At 44.0% G+C, this 20,797-nt stretch overlaps 1 protein-coding gene across 2 annotated transcripts in view; it reads left to right on the top strand.

Annotated features, from left to right (window-relative positions):
* LOC147447927 (annexin D5-like) overlaps positions 1 to 20,797 on the top strand; it is a 67,059-nt gene that overhangs the window by 2,695 nt on the left and 43,567 nt on the right. For both annotated transcript variants that reach the window (XM_086523829.1, XM_086523828.1), the window contains exon 5: positions 110 to 199. In XM_086523829.1, the coding sequence (XP_086379955.1) occupies positions 110 to 199 (90 nt within the window). The remainder of the gene's footprint in view (positions 1 to 109; positions 200 to 20,797) is intronic.

The following is a 20,797-nucleotide window of genomic DNA, read 5'->3' as shown; positions in this document are numbered from 1 at the left end:
TGCCCTTATCTGTTAGTTGTGGCTTGAAACTTGGTTTTATGGAACTTCAATGGGGTTCTTGCTTGGAATTGATGGCAGTGGTAATGACTAGTCGATTTCTTTCGCTTAGGTTCTAAAGCAAGAAACACAAGGGGGTTTTCGGAGTTCTTCAAGAGTCGCTATGAAATGTGCTAAAAATCGTATCAATTACTTTTCCAAGGTACTTCTTCCCTTTGCTCACTTTTAGACCACTAAGACAAGAGTTGACGTGTTCTTTCCCGCCCTTCTTTTAAGTGTTGTTGGTGCTGACAATGAGCTTAGCAAGCTATTCCTTGGAGCTATTAGGGGGGAGTGCATTTCATGTGTGTACTAAATAGTCAAGATAGCTGTGAGCATCTTTGCATGATTCAGTGCCTATTGATCTATCCTCTTGAGTTTGTTTTGATGGGTGTAATTGGGGACATTAACTCTTGTTTTGAGAGGGGTAGTAGCAGGTCGCCACCACGTGCCAGGCAGTGACTTGGAACATGGTTGAAGAATGTCAATGAAATGAGCTGGCCGCTTAAACAGGTGGTAAAATCATGCAACACACCAAATTGAATTGGAAACAATTTTCTTTTTTATAAAATTACACTTCACTCAAGACACAAAGGGGTGGCGTTCCTCTCTAAGAAGCATTGGTCACCAAGGCGGGGGTCCCCTAGATGGTACTCTTTATTGTAGATGAACAAGTTATGTGCAATCACGCTATGACAACTCACACAATTAGAGATACAACTGGCACTCTATAGCTTGTAAGAGCTCAAAAACAATGCAAAAGCTATTGTTATTTACATCAGATGCCAAAAGCAACCTGGGTCAATGATTTACATGTGATTATCTGGGTAAAGAGAGCATGGCTAGGCTGCTGGGTTACCACGTTGCCACGTCAGCATCCTCCATGTGATCTGGTTGCCACGTCAGCATCAGCTCTCTCTCTCTCTCTCTCTCTCTCTTTCTCTCTCTCTCTCTCTCTCTCTCTCTCTCTCTCTCAGACAAACTAGTGCATTGGCTTATGTCGTGATGGGCTCATACTAAGGATTATATGGCATACAGAAAATAAGATAAATTAAGAAAATGATTCTGGGAATAATTTATTAGGTAAGGTATATAATTTTACCTTGTAAATTATGCGTGCATATGTACATTATAGAGAATGTTCCCATGCATCTAAATACACGCATCGCGGTGCTCATCACCGGTTCTTATTATGTATGCTCTAGCATGACATCCACCTCCTCTAAACCTGCACATCCTCCGGTATGTGCCATACTTGAAGTTTGGAGGTTCAATCCTCATGCAGATATGTTGTCCGCTTGCTCCTCATCTTCTTCATCTTCATTAGCATCAAGTGTTGCACTGTCATCCCTTCTTTTGAACAGTTACCCTTTTTCCAGCAACATGAACTTTTTTTTTTAATTTTTGTCTCATCAAGTTCACTTAAGGTGTAAGTGGCGTTGCCATGCACATGCTTGACAACATGGGCCAAACCATTTAACAAACTTCCTCGTAATAGTATGTTGATTGTCTAGACTACTGTCATACATTAGCACCCTATCACCTTCTTCAATGTGTTTTGGCCGGAGCTTGTGTTTTTTGTCAAACCCGTTTTGGTTCTTTAATCTTGCTTCCTTCAATCTTGATAATGAAATTTCAATATCCTCTGGTCTTCTTTCAAGTTGCCAAATCCGTAATGCAAGAAGACCTTCTCTAGTCATGTTTTCTTTCCAGGGTAACACATTCCATGTGGGAACCATATCCTCTATAGGCATCACGGTTTTTTGACCATACATCAATTCAGCAAGCATGTAACCTGTGACTGAAGTATGTGTTGTACGGTCGGTCCACAAAGCATATGGTAATAGCCTCTGCCATTCACGAACTTTGCCTCTACAAGCCTTGGCTAAGGCCTTGATGATTGGGGGATGCCGTCGTTCACTTTTCCCATTTCCTTCGGGATTATAATCAGACGTGAGAGAGTGTAATGCCCAACCTTTTGAAGAAATTCCTTGCTTCATGGACATTTAGCTCGCCCCTATCTGCAATTATCTTTCCAACACATCCATATTTGCAAAACACATCTTCCAAGAGGAACTTGCATACTGCTTCTGTAGTTTTAGTTCTTAATGCCTGTCCTTCAACTTGATTAGCCAAGTCCTCTCGTGCAAGCACCAAGTATCTCTTTTGCCAAATTCCCAAAGGCATTGTGACCAAATCAACCACCCACTTGTAATGCATGGCCAAGGGATGAGTAGGATGTAATCCATCTCGATGACATACATTTGAGTACAATTGGCATGTGACACAAGACTCTACAAACAAGGATACATCCTTATATATACCTTTCCACCAATACCTGTCTTTGACCTTGGCAAAAGTAGCCCATACACCACGATGTCCCACCCATAGACTCTCATGAAACTCCTTGATGAGCTTTTGTTGAGCGTTCCTATCATAAATAACCCTCAATGGCGTCCCATTCCTTTGTTTGGGGTGTTTCCACAAGTAACCATCCTGTAAAAAATATCCATATGCTTTTTTGCGTATCCTCTTGAATTCCTGTTCAATCCAATCATCCTGTTTTGTCAAGGTACTCAAATACCGACCTATGAGCAACCATTCTCCTTCATACATATCCTTTCCAAACCTTTGCAGTGAGTTTGCACAACATACATGGTGACCCTTAGCACGAGATATGGTGTAGAACTTTGTCCCTACATCATCATCTCATCCACACTCTCTTCCTCGTCTTCATACCTTGCCATATCTACAATTGGATTGTCTTTCCTTGCAATATGCTTGAATTTTAGATTGAAGGACTTAATGTATGCAATGCTACACAGCATAGAATTTTAGGAGTTGATGCGTCTCCTTCATTCTTTGAATCGCATCAACCTTTGCGAGACAAGGTCTTCTACCATAGGGACCACACAAATGCTCGTCTTCATACCTTGCCATATCTACAACTGGATTGACTTTCCCTGCAATATGCTTGAATTTTGGATTGAAGGACTTAATGTATGCAATGCAACACAACATAGAATTTCAGGAGTTGATGCGTCTCCTTCATTCTTTGAATCGCATCAACCTTTGCGAGACAAGGTCTTCTACCATAGGGACCACACAAATGCCCTACAAATAAGTACTTCTTTTACTCCAAACACAGATTTTGTTCTGACAAGGTAAGGTTGATCTCCTGTAGCCTGGATAATAACCTGTCACAATCATCTATATAATTTGCCACAAATTTGTGGCACCCCTTTGAATCCAAAGCCTTGTCTGTCACAAAGTGATGACGTGGCGGACAGCAGAAACCCTAATTTCTGCCAGAAACCCTAAAATTCCTGCAAACCCTAAAAACTGCCAGAAACCCTAATTCGCAGCAAACCCTAATTTTTGGAAACCCTAACTGCTGGCTGAAACCCTAATTTCTGGCGCCAGTGCCACGTGGCAGGGGTGTACGGATTTTCCGAAAATTGCGCCGCAATTTGCGCTGGCAGCTTTTGGGCGTTGCTTTTTGCATAAAAGAGAGAGAACTTGCTTTTTTTTAATAAAAAAAAAAAAAAAGAGACTCTCTCTAAGAGAGAGAACTGATGCTTTTGATTTTTAAAGCTCTTGGGGCTCTGCTTTTGGGCATCCCTTGTAACCTTTAAATTAGTGGTGAGGGCCTCACTTCTCAGAGCATCTGGACGCAGAGTCTGAGAGTGAAACCCTAACCCCTCTCTTGTACTTTGATGATTGATTAATACAAAAAGAAATACCGAAAGGGGCGCCAGTCTTTGGGGCCAATATCTCTAGGCACGGAACTCCGCCGGGCCAGTGCAAATCTATTGTGATCTGTGAATTGTTTTGAAGTGGTTATTTGGTGCTGTCGCGGTTGATTCTTGACTTGGAGTGTCCAAGTTTGTTACATTGTCTTTGTCTTTTTTGTTGCATCCTTTAATTGTCACATCATCTAGAAAGGGCATAGTAATTTGGGGTATGAAGTTACGTAGGACTTTGTTCATGCCATTCATCATATGTGCAACCGAGTTGGTTGCTCCTTGCGGTAAGGTACAGATCCTTACCAAACCCAAAGGTGTCTTCATGGTGGTCAGGTCCGTGCTTTCCATTGCTAGTTGGAACTGATCATACCTTGAGTACAAATCTCCCATAAAGTATATTGCCCTTCTTACAAATGCTTTTGCGAATTCATCCACAATTGGCCCCGTATCTACATTCTTGATTGTAACTTTGTTTGCTGGTTGCATATCTTGGATGAAGCGCAAGGCTTCATTCTTCTTTGGCACAGTGAACCATCTGTTCGAATATGGAGCGCAAGAAGTGTCACGTGACACATCCAACCCTATGTGTCCGTGGACAAGCTGCAGCATAACGAGGGTTCAGTTTAGTCAAGTCAGTCAAGAATAGGAAGTGATCTGGCACCTTTGTGAGTCTGTTCGCAGACCGTGCATGTCCAGACACTTAGTGTAGATGCATATCCTCTGGTTGCACACAGCATGATCATAAGCATTCCCATCAGAATCCTTCACGGAAATTTTCCGGTGTATTTTACCTATTTTTGACAATTTTAACTTATTATTTTAAGTGACTTTTGTTGGAAAGTAAGTAGGGCAAATTGAGTAAGTTTGTATACCTAAACTATCACTAATTGGCAGAAGAGGCAGCAGGAGCACCATTGCTCAACAGGCAACTTCTCAGCAGAACCCCAAGCCCTAGCGTTTTTGCTCCACAGCAACCACCTAGAGTTTTTGGACTAGATCAGCCAGCGTTTTTGCTTTTGCAGATCCCTGGCGACAGAAGACTCAACAAGAGACCTAGCATTTTGCAGTTGCAGGCCATCCGGCGACAGCAGAGTCATTTACCAAACCTCCACAACCACCCTCTTCCAATGCAGTCCCAGATGTACAAGGAAATACAACCAAGGATGGAAAAGAAAGAGCTCTTCTCAAAGCATGGGTAGTATCAACAACCAGCGGGCTCTTATTTTGTTTGACCCTGGTAGTACAGACAACTTCATCTCTACCAAGCTAGCTGACGACCTGAACTTGCAGCCCAATCGTTTTGGAGTCTCTATTCAAGCGCAATCTGCTTTCAAAGGGCAGAACTCAAACTCTACTCCAATCATAGGGAAGTTGAATCTAAAGGTCGACGATTACAAAGATCAAGAGTCTTTCTTACTAGCTTCACTTGAAGGATGCGATGTTATCTTGGGAATGCCTTGGCAATACAAGATGCATCCCATTCCGGACTATGAATTAGAAAACCTTATCCTTTGCTCATAAAGGAAAGGAGTATCTTGTACTTGCAGATGCAGGTGATTGGCGTATTCTTATCGCCAATCACATTGCCATCAAGAAAGAAATGAAAAAGTGTGTTTCAGCGTACTTGATTTTTGCAAGAGAGAGAGATGTGTCTGTTTCACAAGTTTCTTCCTCTTTAGAGAAAAAAATACTTAAGTTATTAGAAAGTTATAAAGACTGCTTTGTAGATGAACTTCCAAATGAACTCCCACCTCCTCGACTTGAGGACCATACAATTGATTTGATCCCAGGAAGTTCTCCTCCAAATCAGCCCCCTTATCGAGTTAGTCTAATGCAGCAAGAGGAAATTCTCAAGCAGGTTAACGAACTTTTGGAGAAAGGCTTAATAAGGCCTAGTACTTCTCTATATTGTTCACCTGTCTTGCTAGTACAGAAAAAGGATGGCACATTCCGCATGTGCATAGACTATAGATCCCTAAACAAGATCACAACCAGGTGAGAATGGACCTTGATAAGATTCAAGCAGTTGTAGAATGGCCTACGCCAACTACAGGACATGATGTACGAAGTTTCCTTGGCCTCTGTTCTTATTATCGGCGTTTCATTTGAGCTTTTGCCGCGATAGCAGGTCCCCTCCATGACCTGACAAAGAAGCGGATTCCATTCCATTGGGGGTCTGGACAAAAACAAGCTTTCGCAAAGCTCAAGTATCTACTCAGTCACGGACCTGTTCTCACCGTCCCTGATCTTCGCAAACCTTTCGAGGTATACTGCGATGCATCTGGAGATTGTGTAGGAGCAGTTTTGAACCAAGAGGGTCACGCGATAGCCTATGAAAGTCGGCGCCTTAAAGATGCAGAGTTGCATGTCTCCATATACGAGAAAGAGCTAATGGCAGTAATTCATGCTCTTTCCATTTGGAAACACTATCTATTAGGAGATGATTTTATTATCAAGACAGATCATCAAAGTCTTCGCTACTTCCTCACACAAAGAAAGTTATCAGAAAAGCAGATGAGATGGGCCAGCTTTCTTTCCATGTTCCATTTTCAGATTTTACACACTTCTGGAACAAAGAATGCAGTTGCAGATGCTCTCTCCAGGCGTCCAAAGATCAATGCACTAACAACAATTTATCATGAGGAACTAGAATCTCTCAGCGAGATGTATCCTCAAGATCCCGACTTCGCCACAATTTGGGCACATCTTCAAGCTGGTCACTCAAGGCCACCTTATTCCATTAGGGATAATACACTCTATCGTCAACAAGCAATATGCATAGCTCAGCCCTTACGACAGAAGGTGATGGATGAAGCACATAATTCTCCTTATGTCGGGCATCGGAGAATTGTTTCCACTACTAGTGCCCTTGAAAGGTATTTCTTTTGGCCAACACTCCATGCGGACATTGAAAAACATGTACGTGAGTGTTTAGTCTGCCAAAAGGTAAAATATGACAGACATAAAGTTTATGGCAAGCTTCAGCCGCTCCCTGTGCCTAACACGCCATGGATTTTATTACGGATCTTCCTAGATCCAAGAATGGAAATGATGCAATTTGGACTATAGTAGACAGATTCAGTAAGCAAGCCCATTTGCTTCAAGTAAAGAAGATGATCAAAGCTGATCACATGGCTAGAATATTTCTAGCTCAGATTTTTAAACACCATGGATTGCCAAAGACTATTGTAAGCGACAGAGCCCCCCGCATGACTAGTCTATTTTGGTAGGCATTGTTCGAAAACTTGGGAACTAAGCTTGATTTTTCATCAGCTTATCATCCTCAAACAGATGGTCAAAGCGAAATCGCTAATGCCACTATTTTAGATCTCCTCAAGTGCTATGTTTCGGAACGACAATCCGAATGGGAACAGTACTTACCAATAGTTGAGTTTGCGTATAATAATACCATATATTCCTCAACTGGTAAAGCCCCCTTCGAAATTATTTACGGGAAGCCACTCTTACTTCCTATTATGGTGACCAAAGAAAACATCTTCGCCGCAGATAAATTTGTGCGCAATATTGATATTGCCCATCAACAAGTAAAGCAAGCGATTCTTCGTATCTCAAGAGCAACAGAAGAGAAAAGCAGACAAGCACAAAAGGAATCTCAATCTTGAAAAAGGACAATATGTCCTGCTTCGGTTTGAAAAATCTAGATTGAAAAAGCGGGTCGGCAAAGGGAAAGTTGTCAAACTTTCCCATAGATTTTACGGCCCTTTCAAAATTACAGATAAAGTCAATGATGTGACTTTCAGATTGGATTTGCCTTCTAACTGGCGAATCCATAATGCTTTTCATGTCAGTCTCCTTTGACCATATGTTGGACCTCCTCCAGTGGCGCCCGTACAAGAAGATCCCCCAGAAGTCGAAGAGACCGAGGAAATCCTTCAACCTGAACAGATAATACACCACTCGGAGAGACAACTCAAGTCGGGGAGTCTACATCGAAAGTATTTAGTCAAGTTCAAGAATTACACTCCTTTAGATGCAAAGTGGATGACTGAGTCCGATCTTAAGGACTACTTGCACAATTATATTGACGCTCTACAGTTGAGGTCAACTGTTTAGAACCAAGAGGGATGTAACTAAGTCAGACTTTGTAAATAATTAATTTATTTACGAGAAAAGAATTATCTAATTAGTTGTGTGCACACCAGAATAGACCTAGCAGTTCTAAGGCCTCAGGTGAGCCTAAATGCGATCCACAACACCTCAGAGGGACCTTAGCAGAAATTACCCTGAAGCCCTAGTGATTGGGAAATCGGGTCTTCAGAAAGGGGTAAGCAATAGCCTCAGATTTTAGGCTCAGAAAAATACGCACGTCAATACAAGCACATGAATTAGATGGGGTCCTTAGAACAGTGACCCTAAGGCTTTATTAGCCTTAGGGTAAGTTTCGTTAAATTAAATTTAACGGTCCGTGCTCGGACGGGCGGTCGGACAAGTGTGAATAGGTAAAGGTGGTGTAGTGCCAGTGTGGCATTGCTCCGGCAAACCTTTGGTGTTCTCATAAAAGAATCATTGGTAGCATTTGTTAGTTAGTTGCACATTTTTAATTAATGAGCTAGAAGTTTTTAAAGTCAAAAGTTGAATGCTTTTTTAGTTTTTAAAGTAAGTGTGCCAAGTGGCACACTTACCAATGCAAGCTTTCACTCTCACTCTCACTCTCACCCTCTCTCTCTTCCTAGCGCCCCCTCTCCCTGATGGCTATTTAGGAGCCCCCCCTCCCCCATTTTCAGGGCTGGCAGTGCACCTACCCCCCCCTAATGTGAGCGTGCTCTTCGCGGTGGAGCCCTCCATTGAAGCTTGAGAGCAGCCCCTTGCGACATATGTGGTAGCCTTGTGCTCCCATTGTCAAGAACAAGGGATCTCACAGTCATAGACACCTTCTTGTGAAGTTTCATCGCGAGAAGCTGCCGTAGACGCTCTCTTAGCAAAGTACGGCGGTTGTAATTCTCTGTTTTCAGCCCCTAATCACCTCGATTAGGGCTGTTTTCAGCAGATCAACCATAGAAATTCTCTTCTCTCTCCTTATCCTAAGCCTACATTAAGTTTGGTGCGATTCCATCGCGAAGAAGACCTCTGTTTCAACGTAGGGGTGTGCACAGGTAAGAATTTCAGGTTATGTGCAGAAAATTACAGCAAGCATGTGCGTGTGCATTTTGCTTGTTTCTCTTTTGTGTTCGATGCATGAATGAATGAGCATGAAGGCAAACACATAACGGAAGATGGACTCTCCTCTGTGAGAGCTTCCGATGAGCTGCTTTGGAAGATAGACTCTCTTTTCGAGAGCTTCCAACCAGTCTCGCAAAAGAGGGGAAATCCCCTAAGCAGAAAGAAAGTGGAAACACTTTCTTAGTCAGTAGTCAGAACAGAACAAAAGAAAGAATAGAGGACGGGCGTATGCCTCGTTTCTGTGCTTGTAAAGATTCTCCCTTAGTAATAAAGATATTCTCTTTATGGGGGGGGACCAGCCCATCTTCTGGTCCCCAATGAAGTGTCAAGTTTTCTCTCTCCCTCTAATTCTCTTGAGTATTTGAAGTGCAATTAAACGTCAGTTTACGCTTCCGTATTTTTGTGACAGCCTTTATGTCACTTGGGGCCCCATCGGACGGGGTCCCCATAAGTTGGTAGGACTTCTTCTTCTGTTGCTTGTTCTTCTTAGGGTTTCTAGAATTAGGGTTTGTAGGTTTTAGGGTTAGGGTTTCCAGAATTAGGGTTTCAACAGTTAGGGTTTTTGGCAAAAATTAGGGTTAGGGTTTTTGCTCTCGGGCAACCACATCATCTGTAAGTTAGCTCCATTCTTTAGGCTTTGACACGACAGCAGTTTGTTACATCTCCCCTTCTTGAAAGAGAGTAATCGTCTGTGATTACAGCATATCTGCAAAACAACTCAAGTTAGCTCAAAAATTTCCGAGGGTCATTCCGAGGTACAATCAGTTTGCTCTTTTTATTAAGGAGTTAGCTTCTCGTTTCTGCTCTTTTGATCAAGGAGTTAGCTGCTCTTATCAGCTGTTTTGATCAAGGAGCTAGCTTCTCCTTTCGTCCATATCGGAACTCTTGATATTCCGGCGTAGTAAAATTAGCCATCACACCCAGACCGTAGTGATCTTCCTCTGGTGTCTTGATGCACTAAAATTACATACCCAGGCAATCTCATCCAATTAGGAATATTCAGTGGTTGGCACATCACAATGCAACACAAATGCTTACATATGCATGTTACAAGACATAGAAACATAAAGCCGCTGATGAACACTCCTCCCGCATAACCTAACAAGGCCCGGGCCGGGAGATATTCAACGATTCCTTCATCACTCCTCCCGCATAACCTAAAAAGGTCCGGGCCGGGAGATATAGAGGCCTTTTACAACCAAACGCCCCCCAGACCGCAGCCTGCGTCGTTTGGAGGTGCTGAGAGTAACCACTGCTCAGACTTCTTAATACTCCTCCCGCATAACCATCCACGTCCGGGCCGGGAGTCACAACAACAATTATTTTACAAGCATACAACCAAACGCTCCCCAGGCATCGGCCTGCATCGTTCGGAGGTTTTCAAACATACTACGAAACGGTCCCCAGGCATCGGCCTTCGTCGTTCCGAGGTTCAAACAATACCAAAACAGTATTTCTCACTTCTCCGTCCGTGAGTAAAATCACCAATCATTGAAACTAGTATCAAACCAGAGTCAAACAATTCAAATCGGCACCAAAACAGGTTCAAAACAGATACCAACCATTTCAAACAAATTCCAAACAGGATCACCAAACAAGATCAAACAAAACTCAAATTAAAAAGCAATCTCGACATTAGTCGAGCTCGAAAAGTCGATTGACTTTCCATCTTGAAACCTGCACAAAAAATTAGGGTTAGGTTCCTTTCATGAGGTCGTAGCCGAGCACGGCATGGTCCATCAGCTCGTGGACAAACAGTGTTTCTTTGGCGGCGATGGTAGTCCCAAGAGATAGCAATCACACTAAACCTCCAAGGTCATCTGCTCGTGAAGAGACATCTACTGGGAGATGTCGAGAAACTTAAAGTTATAATCTGCTAGGGTTTCCATGGCAAGCATTTCAGGATACCCCACTTTGCCAGAAGTTGCACTCCGAAGGAAGATGTCAGAAACCATATAACTTCGGGTAAATTTTTTTTTTTTTTCTTGAAAGCTTGCCAAGTACTTGGAGTATGCTGCTTGGTAACTGTAGACATCAACATCTGCATGGCATTGCTTCTGAGAAAAACAGTGACTTGAAACAAATATGGATCCTTCTCTTGCAACTGATCTTAATTGGCTTATGCCCTGTAAGACATGAGCGGTGAAGACGGGAGCGCGTCCGGTGCGCGATGAAGTATGGGTGGGAGTGGCTATTAAGTCCGGTAAAATTCCAATAGCTCTGTCTGCTCTTTTGTAGGACCGGTATGCTTTCAGAAAAGCACACGCATGATGCTCTGATACCACTGTCACAAGGCGGGCACCACGTGCCAATAGAAAAGAACAAACCGAACAAACTTTTAGCACTTCAATAACAATTGAACTGAAAGAGAGAGAGATAGACGACACGCGACACGGAGTGGCGGAATTCCACCCCAGAGAGTATTGGCCCCAAACCTTGGTACCCCTTTCGGTATTTCTTTATATTATTGCCGATTCACAAAGTACAATAGCCGAGGAGCACCTGCTCTGTAATCTGCGCGCTAAAAAGTGCTAGAGAGGGCCCCCAAGGCTCATATTTAAAGGCCCAAAGCCTAAAAGCATCAAGAATGAAAAGCTGACCCCAAAAATAACTTTCCTAAAATTTCGGGATTTTCCTAAAAATTCGCCGCGAATTCCGGGACGTCCGTACAGGTGCCACATCATCATATTTTGATGTGTAAAGTCTTTTGAGTGTGTTCTGCTTTATTTTTAATGCCTTTATGTTACTTGGGGCCCCATCGGACGGGGTCCCCATAAGTTGGTAGGACTTCTTCTTCTGTTGCTTGTTCTTCTTAGGGTTTCTAGAATTAGGGTTTGCAGGTTTTAGGGTTGGGGTTTCCAGAATTAGGGTTTGTAGGTTTTAGGGTTAGGGTTTCCAGAATTAGGGTTTCAACAGTTAGGGTTTTTGGCAGAAATTAGGGTTAGGGTTTTTGCTCTCAGGCAGCCACATCATCTGTAAGTTGGCTCCATTCTTTAGGCTTTGACACGTCAGCAGTTTGTTATAGCGTCCACAGAAAAGAGCATAACTCGGGTGAAGAGAAGATCCTTCTCAAACACAGATTGCAAGCGAAAGAAGAATCTCAAGAACCTCAAGACTGGCAAGAACCTCAAGAACCCCAAGAACCAAGACCCCCAAGAACCCAAGTTCCTTGTGAACTTAAGAACCCAAGACCACAAGAACCCACGACTTGAGTGGATGGTCATCACTCGAAGCGGAATTGATACTTCGCTTAGAGGTGATGAGCATGAGAGAGGCGAAGAAGAATTTTTCCCACCAGGAGGTTTTTCCGACCCTCCCCCTTCCCCATCTACGTCAAGGATTGCACTAACTCCTATGGAGGAGTTGGAGCAGATGTTTATGGAAAGGAAGTTAGAACGCGAAGCAAGAAATGCAGAAAGAATGGCAGAAATGATTCGCAGACATGCAGAAAGAAGAGCAGAAAGAGAAGCAGAAAGAAAGGCAGCCATGAGCAAGCGCGACACATGCAAGAGTTGTTGCGACTCTTTTCTTAAGCGCAGGCACAAATGCAAGAGATTCGGGAAAAGGAGACTCTTTCAGTCTCTTATTCTCCAAAGCAAGACACACATGATTTGCATGATGATTTGAATGACAATGATAAGCATGATGATTTGGATGACAATGACAAGCATGATGATTTGCACGATCAAGATGTGATTTCTCACAAGCATGATGATTTGCATGAAGATGACGTGATTGTGCACAAGGATGATGAGTTAGTTGATGCTTTTTCTAGCGAAGCTAACCTCGTTTCAGATTCGATCAATCACGAAGGATCGATCTTGGCTCTTGAGCCTAGGTCCAAAGAACCCCTTCAGGAAGAACCGGTCTTGGGTCTCGAGCCTAGGTCCAAAGAACCGCCCCAGGAAGTATTGTGTTCGCATGATTGATACGCACGCATTGTTCGAGTGTTTCATTCGTGATCGTTTCCTGTATTTTAGTCAGTGTCTTTATGTGATCCCTTTTCCTAGGCATGATATATTGTACGTTGAACACGTTTCACTCATGAATGAGCACGAATGTATGCGGATTGTTCATGAAAAGCTAAAAGGTATGTATGTAAGGAAGTCACATTCCATGTCTTTTCCTTGGTATGACACATTCGTAGAACGAGCACAAAACACTATGAGCACCAAGCATGGGCATTTCCGTTGTGAATTGCCACAGTTGATTGCTTTAGATCAAAAGAGAGAGATTCGATCTCATTGTTTGCGTGTGTGTGGTGAACGGTTTGGCACTCCGTCTCTTTGTTCATCTATATTGCATGCACAGTCTTTGAGGAAGACAAGATTTTTTCCACTCACTTCACATGAAATAGGTATAGTCATGGTTTGGTGTTGGAAATGGTTTCAGGAATTTTCAGCTATGGAGATTCTTGAAGAAGAAAGAAGCAGGCCTCTAGACGAAGTTGAAGCATTGAAGGAGCCACAGAAGATTGTGTCGCTTTCGGTGCGGCCCAAAGAAGCAAGCGTTGCAGACCTTTATGAAGTTCAAGTACCGCACGACCCACACATCAGAGTGGGCCGGCGAAGAGTCTCTTCCAGGATTCCGAATGTTATTGGCGATCTCCCTCGACGCCATACAGTTCGGTACGAGTACCTCACTTTGAAAAGGAGGGGATGTCACGTGACACATCCAACCCTATGTGTCCGTGGACAAGTTGCAGCATGACCAGGGTTCAGTTCAGTCAAGTCAGTCTAGAATAGGAAGTGATCTGGCACCTTTGTGAGTCTGTTCGTAGACCGTGCATGTCCAGACACTTAGTGTAGATGCATATCCTCTGGTTGCACACAGCATGATCATAAGCATTCCCATCAGAATCCATCAAAATCCTTCAGGGGAATTTTCCAGTGTATTTTACCTATTTTTGACAATTTTCACTTGTTATTTTAAGTGACTTTTGTTGGAAAGTAGGTATGGCAAATTGAGTAAGTTTGTATATAAGCAAACCTAGACTAGCACTAATTGGCAGAAGAGGTAGCAGGAGCACCATTGCTCAACAGGTAACTTCTCAGCAGAACCCCAAGCCCTAGCGTTTTTGCTCCACAGCAACCACCCAGAGTTTTTGGACCAGATCAGCCAGCGTTTTTGCTTTTGCAGATCCTTGGCGACAGAAGACTCAACAAGAGACCTAGCGTTTTGCAGTTGCAAGCCATCCGGTGACAGCAGAGCCATTTTCAGCCCTAGCGTTTTCTATTTGAAGATCAGCCCCAACGTTTTGCAGATTTACCGCGACGGATCATCAAGAACCACCAACGTTTTCAGTTTTCAGTCCTTAGACACCGCAGATGAAGTCTCGAACCTCGCAGATCTCACCTTCCCGTAGCAGTTCCTCGCCGCACGGTCAGTTTCCGCAAGGTTTACAGATTCAGCCGGAAAACACAGATTTCAGCATCTGCGTTTTCAGCGCGTTGTCGTCGCACCGTCGCCATCGACATCGTCACCGACATAGAGTTAGAATTCAGCAGATAAAGTTTTGCAGATTTCAGCCCTTAGCATTTTCAGATTTCAGCCCGTGTCTCGTCGTCGTCCTCATTGTCCTCGATTCGTCGGCAAGTCCAAGCATTGTAGAGATTTGTGCAATCATAAGTAGACCGCTCTCGCCATAGAGAGTGGGGCCTTCGGAGGAGTTTTTTACATCTCTGGTGTTGTATCTCTCTTCTCTCTCTATCTCTCAGTCTCATACACTTGCACGCATAGTGTCCATTGCACTCTCTCATTAAGAACGGAAGGCTCTCCCTTCCATAGGAACAAAAAGGAACCTTGAGCACATTATGGAGCACTCATCTTGAGCAAAGTTCAAATATTCATTCTGCTGCACGTTATAAGAAGGCTCCAAGATGCCCATTTTAATCTTTTCATTAAGCATATCAATCAACTTCGGCAGGTGAGCCTTAAGAACTTGAATCGGCCGCAAGTTCCAAGGTGCATGAGGTATAGTGAAAGTTACCATAGGTGCAACAATGCTTGGATCAAGACATCCTATCTCACTTGGCTTAAATGAAAAAGCCTTACCATGTCTGGAAAGCATCTCTTCAAAGCACTCCTTCTCGATAGGTGTTAAAAACTCACCACATCCAATTTGAAGCTCTTGCAAAGATTCTTGTGTAAACTTGTGCCCAATCTGTCTTGGATCCCTAAGGTTTGGTTGCAAAGAGACCTGCTCTACCTTTTCCTTGCAATCCGAAGGTAGAGGTAAGGCCACTGGTTTAACCTTCTTTGCCACGGTCTTGTAGTTTGTCTCCACACGCACTTCAGGTGTTTGATGGCTGCCTTTCTTATTTGCAAAAGTCTCTATCACCTTATACATATCCAAACAAGGTTGTACCAGTCCGTATGTACGGAACCTTATTGTACAGTATGCCCGTACTGATTGTATTGTACGGTAATTTTTTTTTGGGTGAGTTGGGCGTCCAGATGCGAGCAGTAAGCATAGCGATTGAAATTTTGCACTTAGGGCATCAAAAATTTGCCGTACGTACGTAAATTTGGGGGTGGCTTTTCTGCGCGTGGCCGTTTTGAGAAATCTCTACAACGCAGGAGCACTTATTGGCAGTGTGTGTGCAGGTTCACAGTAAGGTAACTGAGCATCTTCTCTCTCTCTCTCTCTCTCTCTCTCTCTCTCTCTCTCGTCTTGTGCCACACACATACTGTGAGCACTGAGCAAAACCTAAGTCTTATATTAGCTCTCTGTTTCCTTCAAGCAAGAGCCATCATGCTGAAACCAACTAATCCCCTGTGGTGGAAGGAGCACACCAATGTTATCGAGATTGTCAACACTCCTGGGCAAGCTGGAACAGGTTGTTGCAAGTGGTCATGCAAATAATTGTGGTTTCACATTGTTGAGTAAAATCACTCGAGTTGTGATGTATCTGATGGGCATCAATTGCACAAATAATTGTGGCAAATGCAATAAGGTACCTGTGGTTGTGCAGGAAGCATTGATTGCTGAGAAATTCCCAGCATTTGCGGCGGTAGAGAAAGGGGAAAAAAACAGCAAACAGAAGACGCTTTGCAAGATGCTCTTCTTGGACAGCTTGGTGATTCTTTTACACAGGTAGAGGAGGGCTCGGGGTCTCATATTTCTGCTAGCAGGAAGAGGGTTCGTGGCATGCAAGAGGAGGAGGAGGAGGAGCAGCAGGAGGTTGGTGATGTGTATGTGCCTAGGCAGACCACCTTGCCTTCACGTGTGCATTCTCTATCTTGGGTGAGAGAGCATCAGAAAGTGGCTGAGATGGAAATTGCTCGCACTCTCATTGAGTGCAACATCAATTCCAATGTCTTGAGGATTGACCAGTGGAAGAGGATGGTTAGGGCCATTGCCCAAGTAGCTGCAGGTGCTACTGATTCATGGAGTGCGCTCGATTACAAAAAGATGCGCACCATAGCATTGGACGAGCAGAAGGCCTTGATAGATAAGGCGTTGGCCCCTGTGAAGGCTGGATGGTAGCAATTTGTATGCACCATCATCTCTGATGGATGGAGTGACATACACATGCGGCACATCATTAACATACTTGTCTCCTCTTGCCTTGGTACATATTTCTTGCATGCTGTGGATGTAGGGAAGGCAGGAGAGAAGATCACAGGCGAGTTCATCTTTGAGCTCATTCGTAGGGCCATCAATGAAGTTGGTAAAGAGAATGTGGTTCAAGTTGTCACAGATAATACAACCAATTGCAAAGCTATGGGAGAAATGGTAAAGGCAGCGTATCGTCACATTTTTTGGACTCCATGTGCAGCCCATTGCTTAGATTTGCTGATGGAGGACATAGGCAAACTGCCTTGGGTGCAACCCACAATTTCAGAGGCTAATAGGATGACTACATTCTTGCATCATGCTTTAGCCATCGTTCGTAGCCACAGTGCCCTTGATATGGTGCGGCCTTCCAAGTTCTAAGACCAGGTTTGCATATATGTATTTGGTGTTGTAGAGACTCTGCAAGGTGAGGGATGCACTGCTGCAGACAGTTGTGGACCCAAAGTGGAGAGATATGGCTCGTGCACAGAGTGAGGACACCAAATCCATTCAGAGGCGTGTCCTGGATGACTCTTTTTGGACAGAGGTGCAGACTCTGATAGTGGCTTTGCAGCCAATGTATGTGTTGCTACGAGTTGCTGACATGGAGGGCTCCACATTGGGCCTTGTTTACCATCTCTTCATGCAGATGAAGAGCCATATCACGGTATGTGAAGGCTTGACCCAACAACGGCGAGTATCATATGTTAAACTTCTTACAGCTTTGAACTTTATGCTATTAAATATTTATCTACTGGTATTATTGATGTGTGATACATGGTACATGCTATGGCCTAGCATGTGGCATGTGCCATGGAGTCCAACCTTTGGCTTGCTAAATTTTTGCAGTAGAGAGTAGGTGGAATTTTATGAACCGTCCTATTCATGGGATGGCTGCTTCACTCCATTCTTTCTATAAGACCCCAAGGTTGTTTCAAGAGAGTGATCTCTTGACACTTAAGGACGAGTACATCAATCGTTTGTTTGATGAGCAGGAGCAATTTGAAATAGATGTAGAGATGTGCAGGTACATGAATAACTTGGGGCCATTGTTTTCGCGCGCGGTGGCATTGCCTTCAGAGGCAACCACTTTTGCTCTCACTTGGTGGCAGAGTTATGGTCACCAAGGTCTTCAACGCTTGATTGCTTTGGCTCTACGTGTGCTCTTGTAGGTATCTACTAACAGCTAATGAAGCTTCTCTCTCTCTCTCTCTCTCTCTCTCTCTCTTTCTATCTCTCTGTGGTAATTGTTAAACCAACAACATCGGACACTCGCAAATGCTGGATTGCTCAGCAGGTGCTTGTGAGGGCAATTGGAGCGCTTACTCTTTGATCTATACCAAGATCCGGAATCGCCTTAGCACTTCTCAATTGGAGAAGTTAGTGTATTGCAGGGCCAACATGAGGCTCGTGCACGCTTGTAAGGTGCGCGGAAATGAATGTTGAACTTTGCTCAAGATGAGTGCTCCGAACTGTGCTCAAGGGTTCCTTTTACTTACCGAAGGGAGAGCCTTCCGTTCCTTTAGTGAGAGAGTGCAATGGACACAAACAAAGTGCATAAACACTATGAAAGAAGGTGCATGAGACTGAGAGAGAGAGAGAGAAGAATACGACACCAGAATGTTGTCAAACCCTCCTTTGAAGGCCTCACTCTCTATGGCGAGAGGGGTCTACTATTGATTGCACAAATCTCTACAATGCTTTGGACTTGCCGACGATGTTGACGACGATGAGGACAACGACGAGACGGGCTGAAATCCGAAAACGCTACTGGCTGAAATCTGCAAATCTTTATCTGCTGATATCTGCGTTTTCCGGGCTGAATTTGCAAACTTCGGTGGATCTGACCGTGCGGCGAAGATCTGTTGCGGGAAGGTGAGATCTGCGAGGTTGAGGGCTCTACTGCGGTGTCTTGATACTGTAAACTGAAAATGCTACTGCTTTTAATTATCTTGTCGCGATGAATCTACAAAACGCTAGGGACTGATCTGCAAATAAAAAACGCTAGGGCTGAATTTGGGGCTGCTACAAAAACGCTAGGCTTCTGTTGTCTTGTTGTCGTCGGGTTGGCCTGCAATTGCAAAACGTTGGGCTGGTTCTGCACTTGAAGAAAAATGCTGGCTGTTCTTGGCTGAAAACACTAAGTCTTCTTTGCCGGGGGGGGGGGGGGGGGTGTCTTGCTTGAGAAGGTGCATTGTGGATGTTAGGTCCCTGTTGATGTCAGGTCCCTGTTGCCTCTTCTGCTAGAAAGTGCTAGCGCTAGGATTTCTTATGTACTTGGCTGTCAAAATTGCCCTACCCAGTTCCCAACAAAATTCACTTAAAAATTATAAGTGAAAATTAGCTAAAATAGGGAAAATAGGTCTATGCACTGTAAAAATGTTCCTGATGGATTTTGACTGTAATCTGATGATCATGCTGTGTGTAACCAGAGGATATGTATCTACTTTAAGTGTCTGGACATGCACGGTTTGCGAATAGACTCACAAAAGTGCCAGAACACTTCCTAAGCTAGGCTAACTGAAGTGAACTGAACCCATGTCATGAAGTAGCTTCGTCCACGTACACATAGGGTTAGATGTGCATGTGACATCCCCTCCTTTTCAAAGTGAGGTACTGGTACCGAACTGTATGGCGCCGAGGGAGATCGCCAACAGCGTCTGGAATGAATCCTGGAAAGGACTCTTCACCGGCCCACTCTGATGCGTGGGTCATGTGATACTTGAACTTCATAAAGGTCTGCAACGCTTGCTTCTTTGGGCCGCGCCGAAAGCGACACAAAGTTTTCTGAGGCTCCTTCAATGCTTCAACTTCGTCTAGAGTCATGCGTCTAACTTCTTCAAGACACAAAAAACATATCACATTCTGAGAGAGGAGAGACTACAAATTTTCTGCGGAAGGATGCTTGTTGAACAGTGAACAAAACATCAAGGCACTCTTTCGTGATGAGAGAGTCCATACCAGGAGCGAAGCCCAACACCTCGAAAGGAGATGTGGTGCTAACCTCCAAGCGGGCTCTTTCGACAAGAGAGAGTCACTAATCACATCATGCATACTATGTGGATCAAGGATCAAACAATATGACAAAACGGTGACCATTCACATGACCATAACATTTAATGAAAGACTATCAATGGGAGGATCATGAGAAACTTGGGTCACACTCGTGTTCTCATTTATTGCATTGACAGAGGAAGTGGGTTTTGTTGGTTCTTTAGATTCATTCGATTCAAGCTTAGGACATGTTCTTTTTATGTGACCCTTGATGTGACAATGATAACAACGACCTTCCTTAGAATAAATGCTTTGCTCTTCCGTGATATATCCTCCTAAATTTCCTTTGTTATTCCTTTTCATATGGAGTGAGCTTAAGTTTAGCAATTGTGTTAGCTTACCCTTAGGTTCATTGTGAGTGTTCTTTTCTGAGACACTAGAGGAAGATTGGATAGAAGAGTTACCATTCTTACCGTTCTTACCATTCTGAGAAGTCTGAGTAGTACTTGTGGAAGTCTTGTTTTCCTTAGGCTTTCCCTTGTTGTGCTTCATCTCTTGTGCGAGAGCAATCGCTACCGCCTTGTTCAGATCAATTGGGTGGAGGACTTCGACATCAAACCTGATATAGTGTCCAATCCGAAAATGAAAGCCTGCTTGCGCTCATCATCTGATTTGCGTAGTTGGGTGCCGAGCTGCAAAACACAATTAGAGAAAACATAACTGGCATACCATTTTGCTTGAGATTGCGCCAATCGTCTTTCAACCGTGCTAGGTACTAGTGGGGCATAAACCGCGCCTTGAGCTTGTCTTGGAAGTCGGCCCAATTGAAGGAAAGAGACGTGCCTTCCTTGGCTTCCTCTAGGTGCGCGGTCAACTGTGCCTCTTGCCATGCGTGGTACCAATTAATGGCATCACCGGCAAGGTACATAGCTGCCGTCAAAACCTTGCTATTTCCTGTCTTCTTAGTTGTCGCAAAATAAGCATTAAATTGATGCAACCAAGAATGAATAATCGTATCATCCATCTAATCATCATACTTACTGAACATGATCTTCTCTGTGACGGGGTTGTTGGAGTGTGAATCTCGGCGTGCTCCACTTGATGAACCACCAACTTCTTTGTCCGGCTCGGGTTTTGAGGTGAGAGCCTGTCGGACCAACTCTTGCATGCGTAGGTCTCTCTGCACCTCACACTCTGCCTCCAAGGCTGCTCGTTTGTCTTCGGCCGCCAAGCGCGCTTGCTCACGCTCACGCTCAATAGCTGTCTGTCTTGCTTCGGCCGC

This window comes from Adiantum capillus-veneris, chromosome 11 (assembly GCF_014529385.1).
Source record: "Adiantum capillus-veneris isolate H3 chromosome 11, ASM1452938v2, whole genome shotgun sequence".
NCBI classification, from domain to species: domain Eukaryota; kingdom Viridiplantae; phylum Streptophyta; class Polypodiopsida; order Polypodiales; family Pteridaceae; genus Adiantum; species Adiantum capillus-veneris.
Note: the sequence above shows the minus strand (reverse complement) of the source record. Positions and strands in the feature narration are given on the sequence as shown.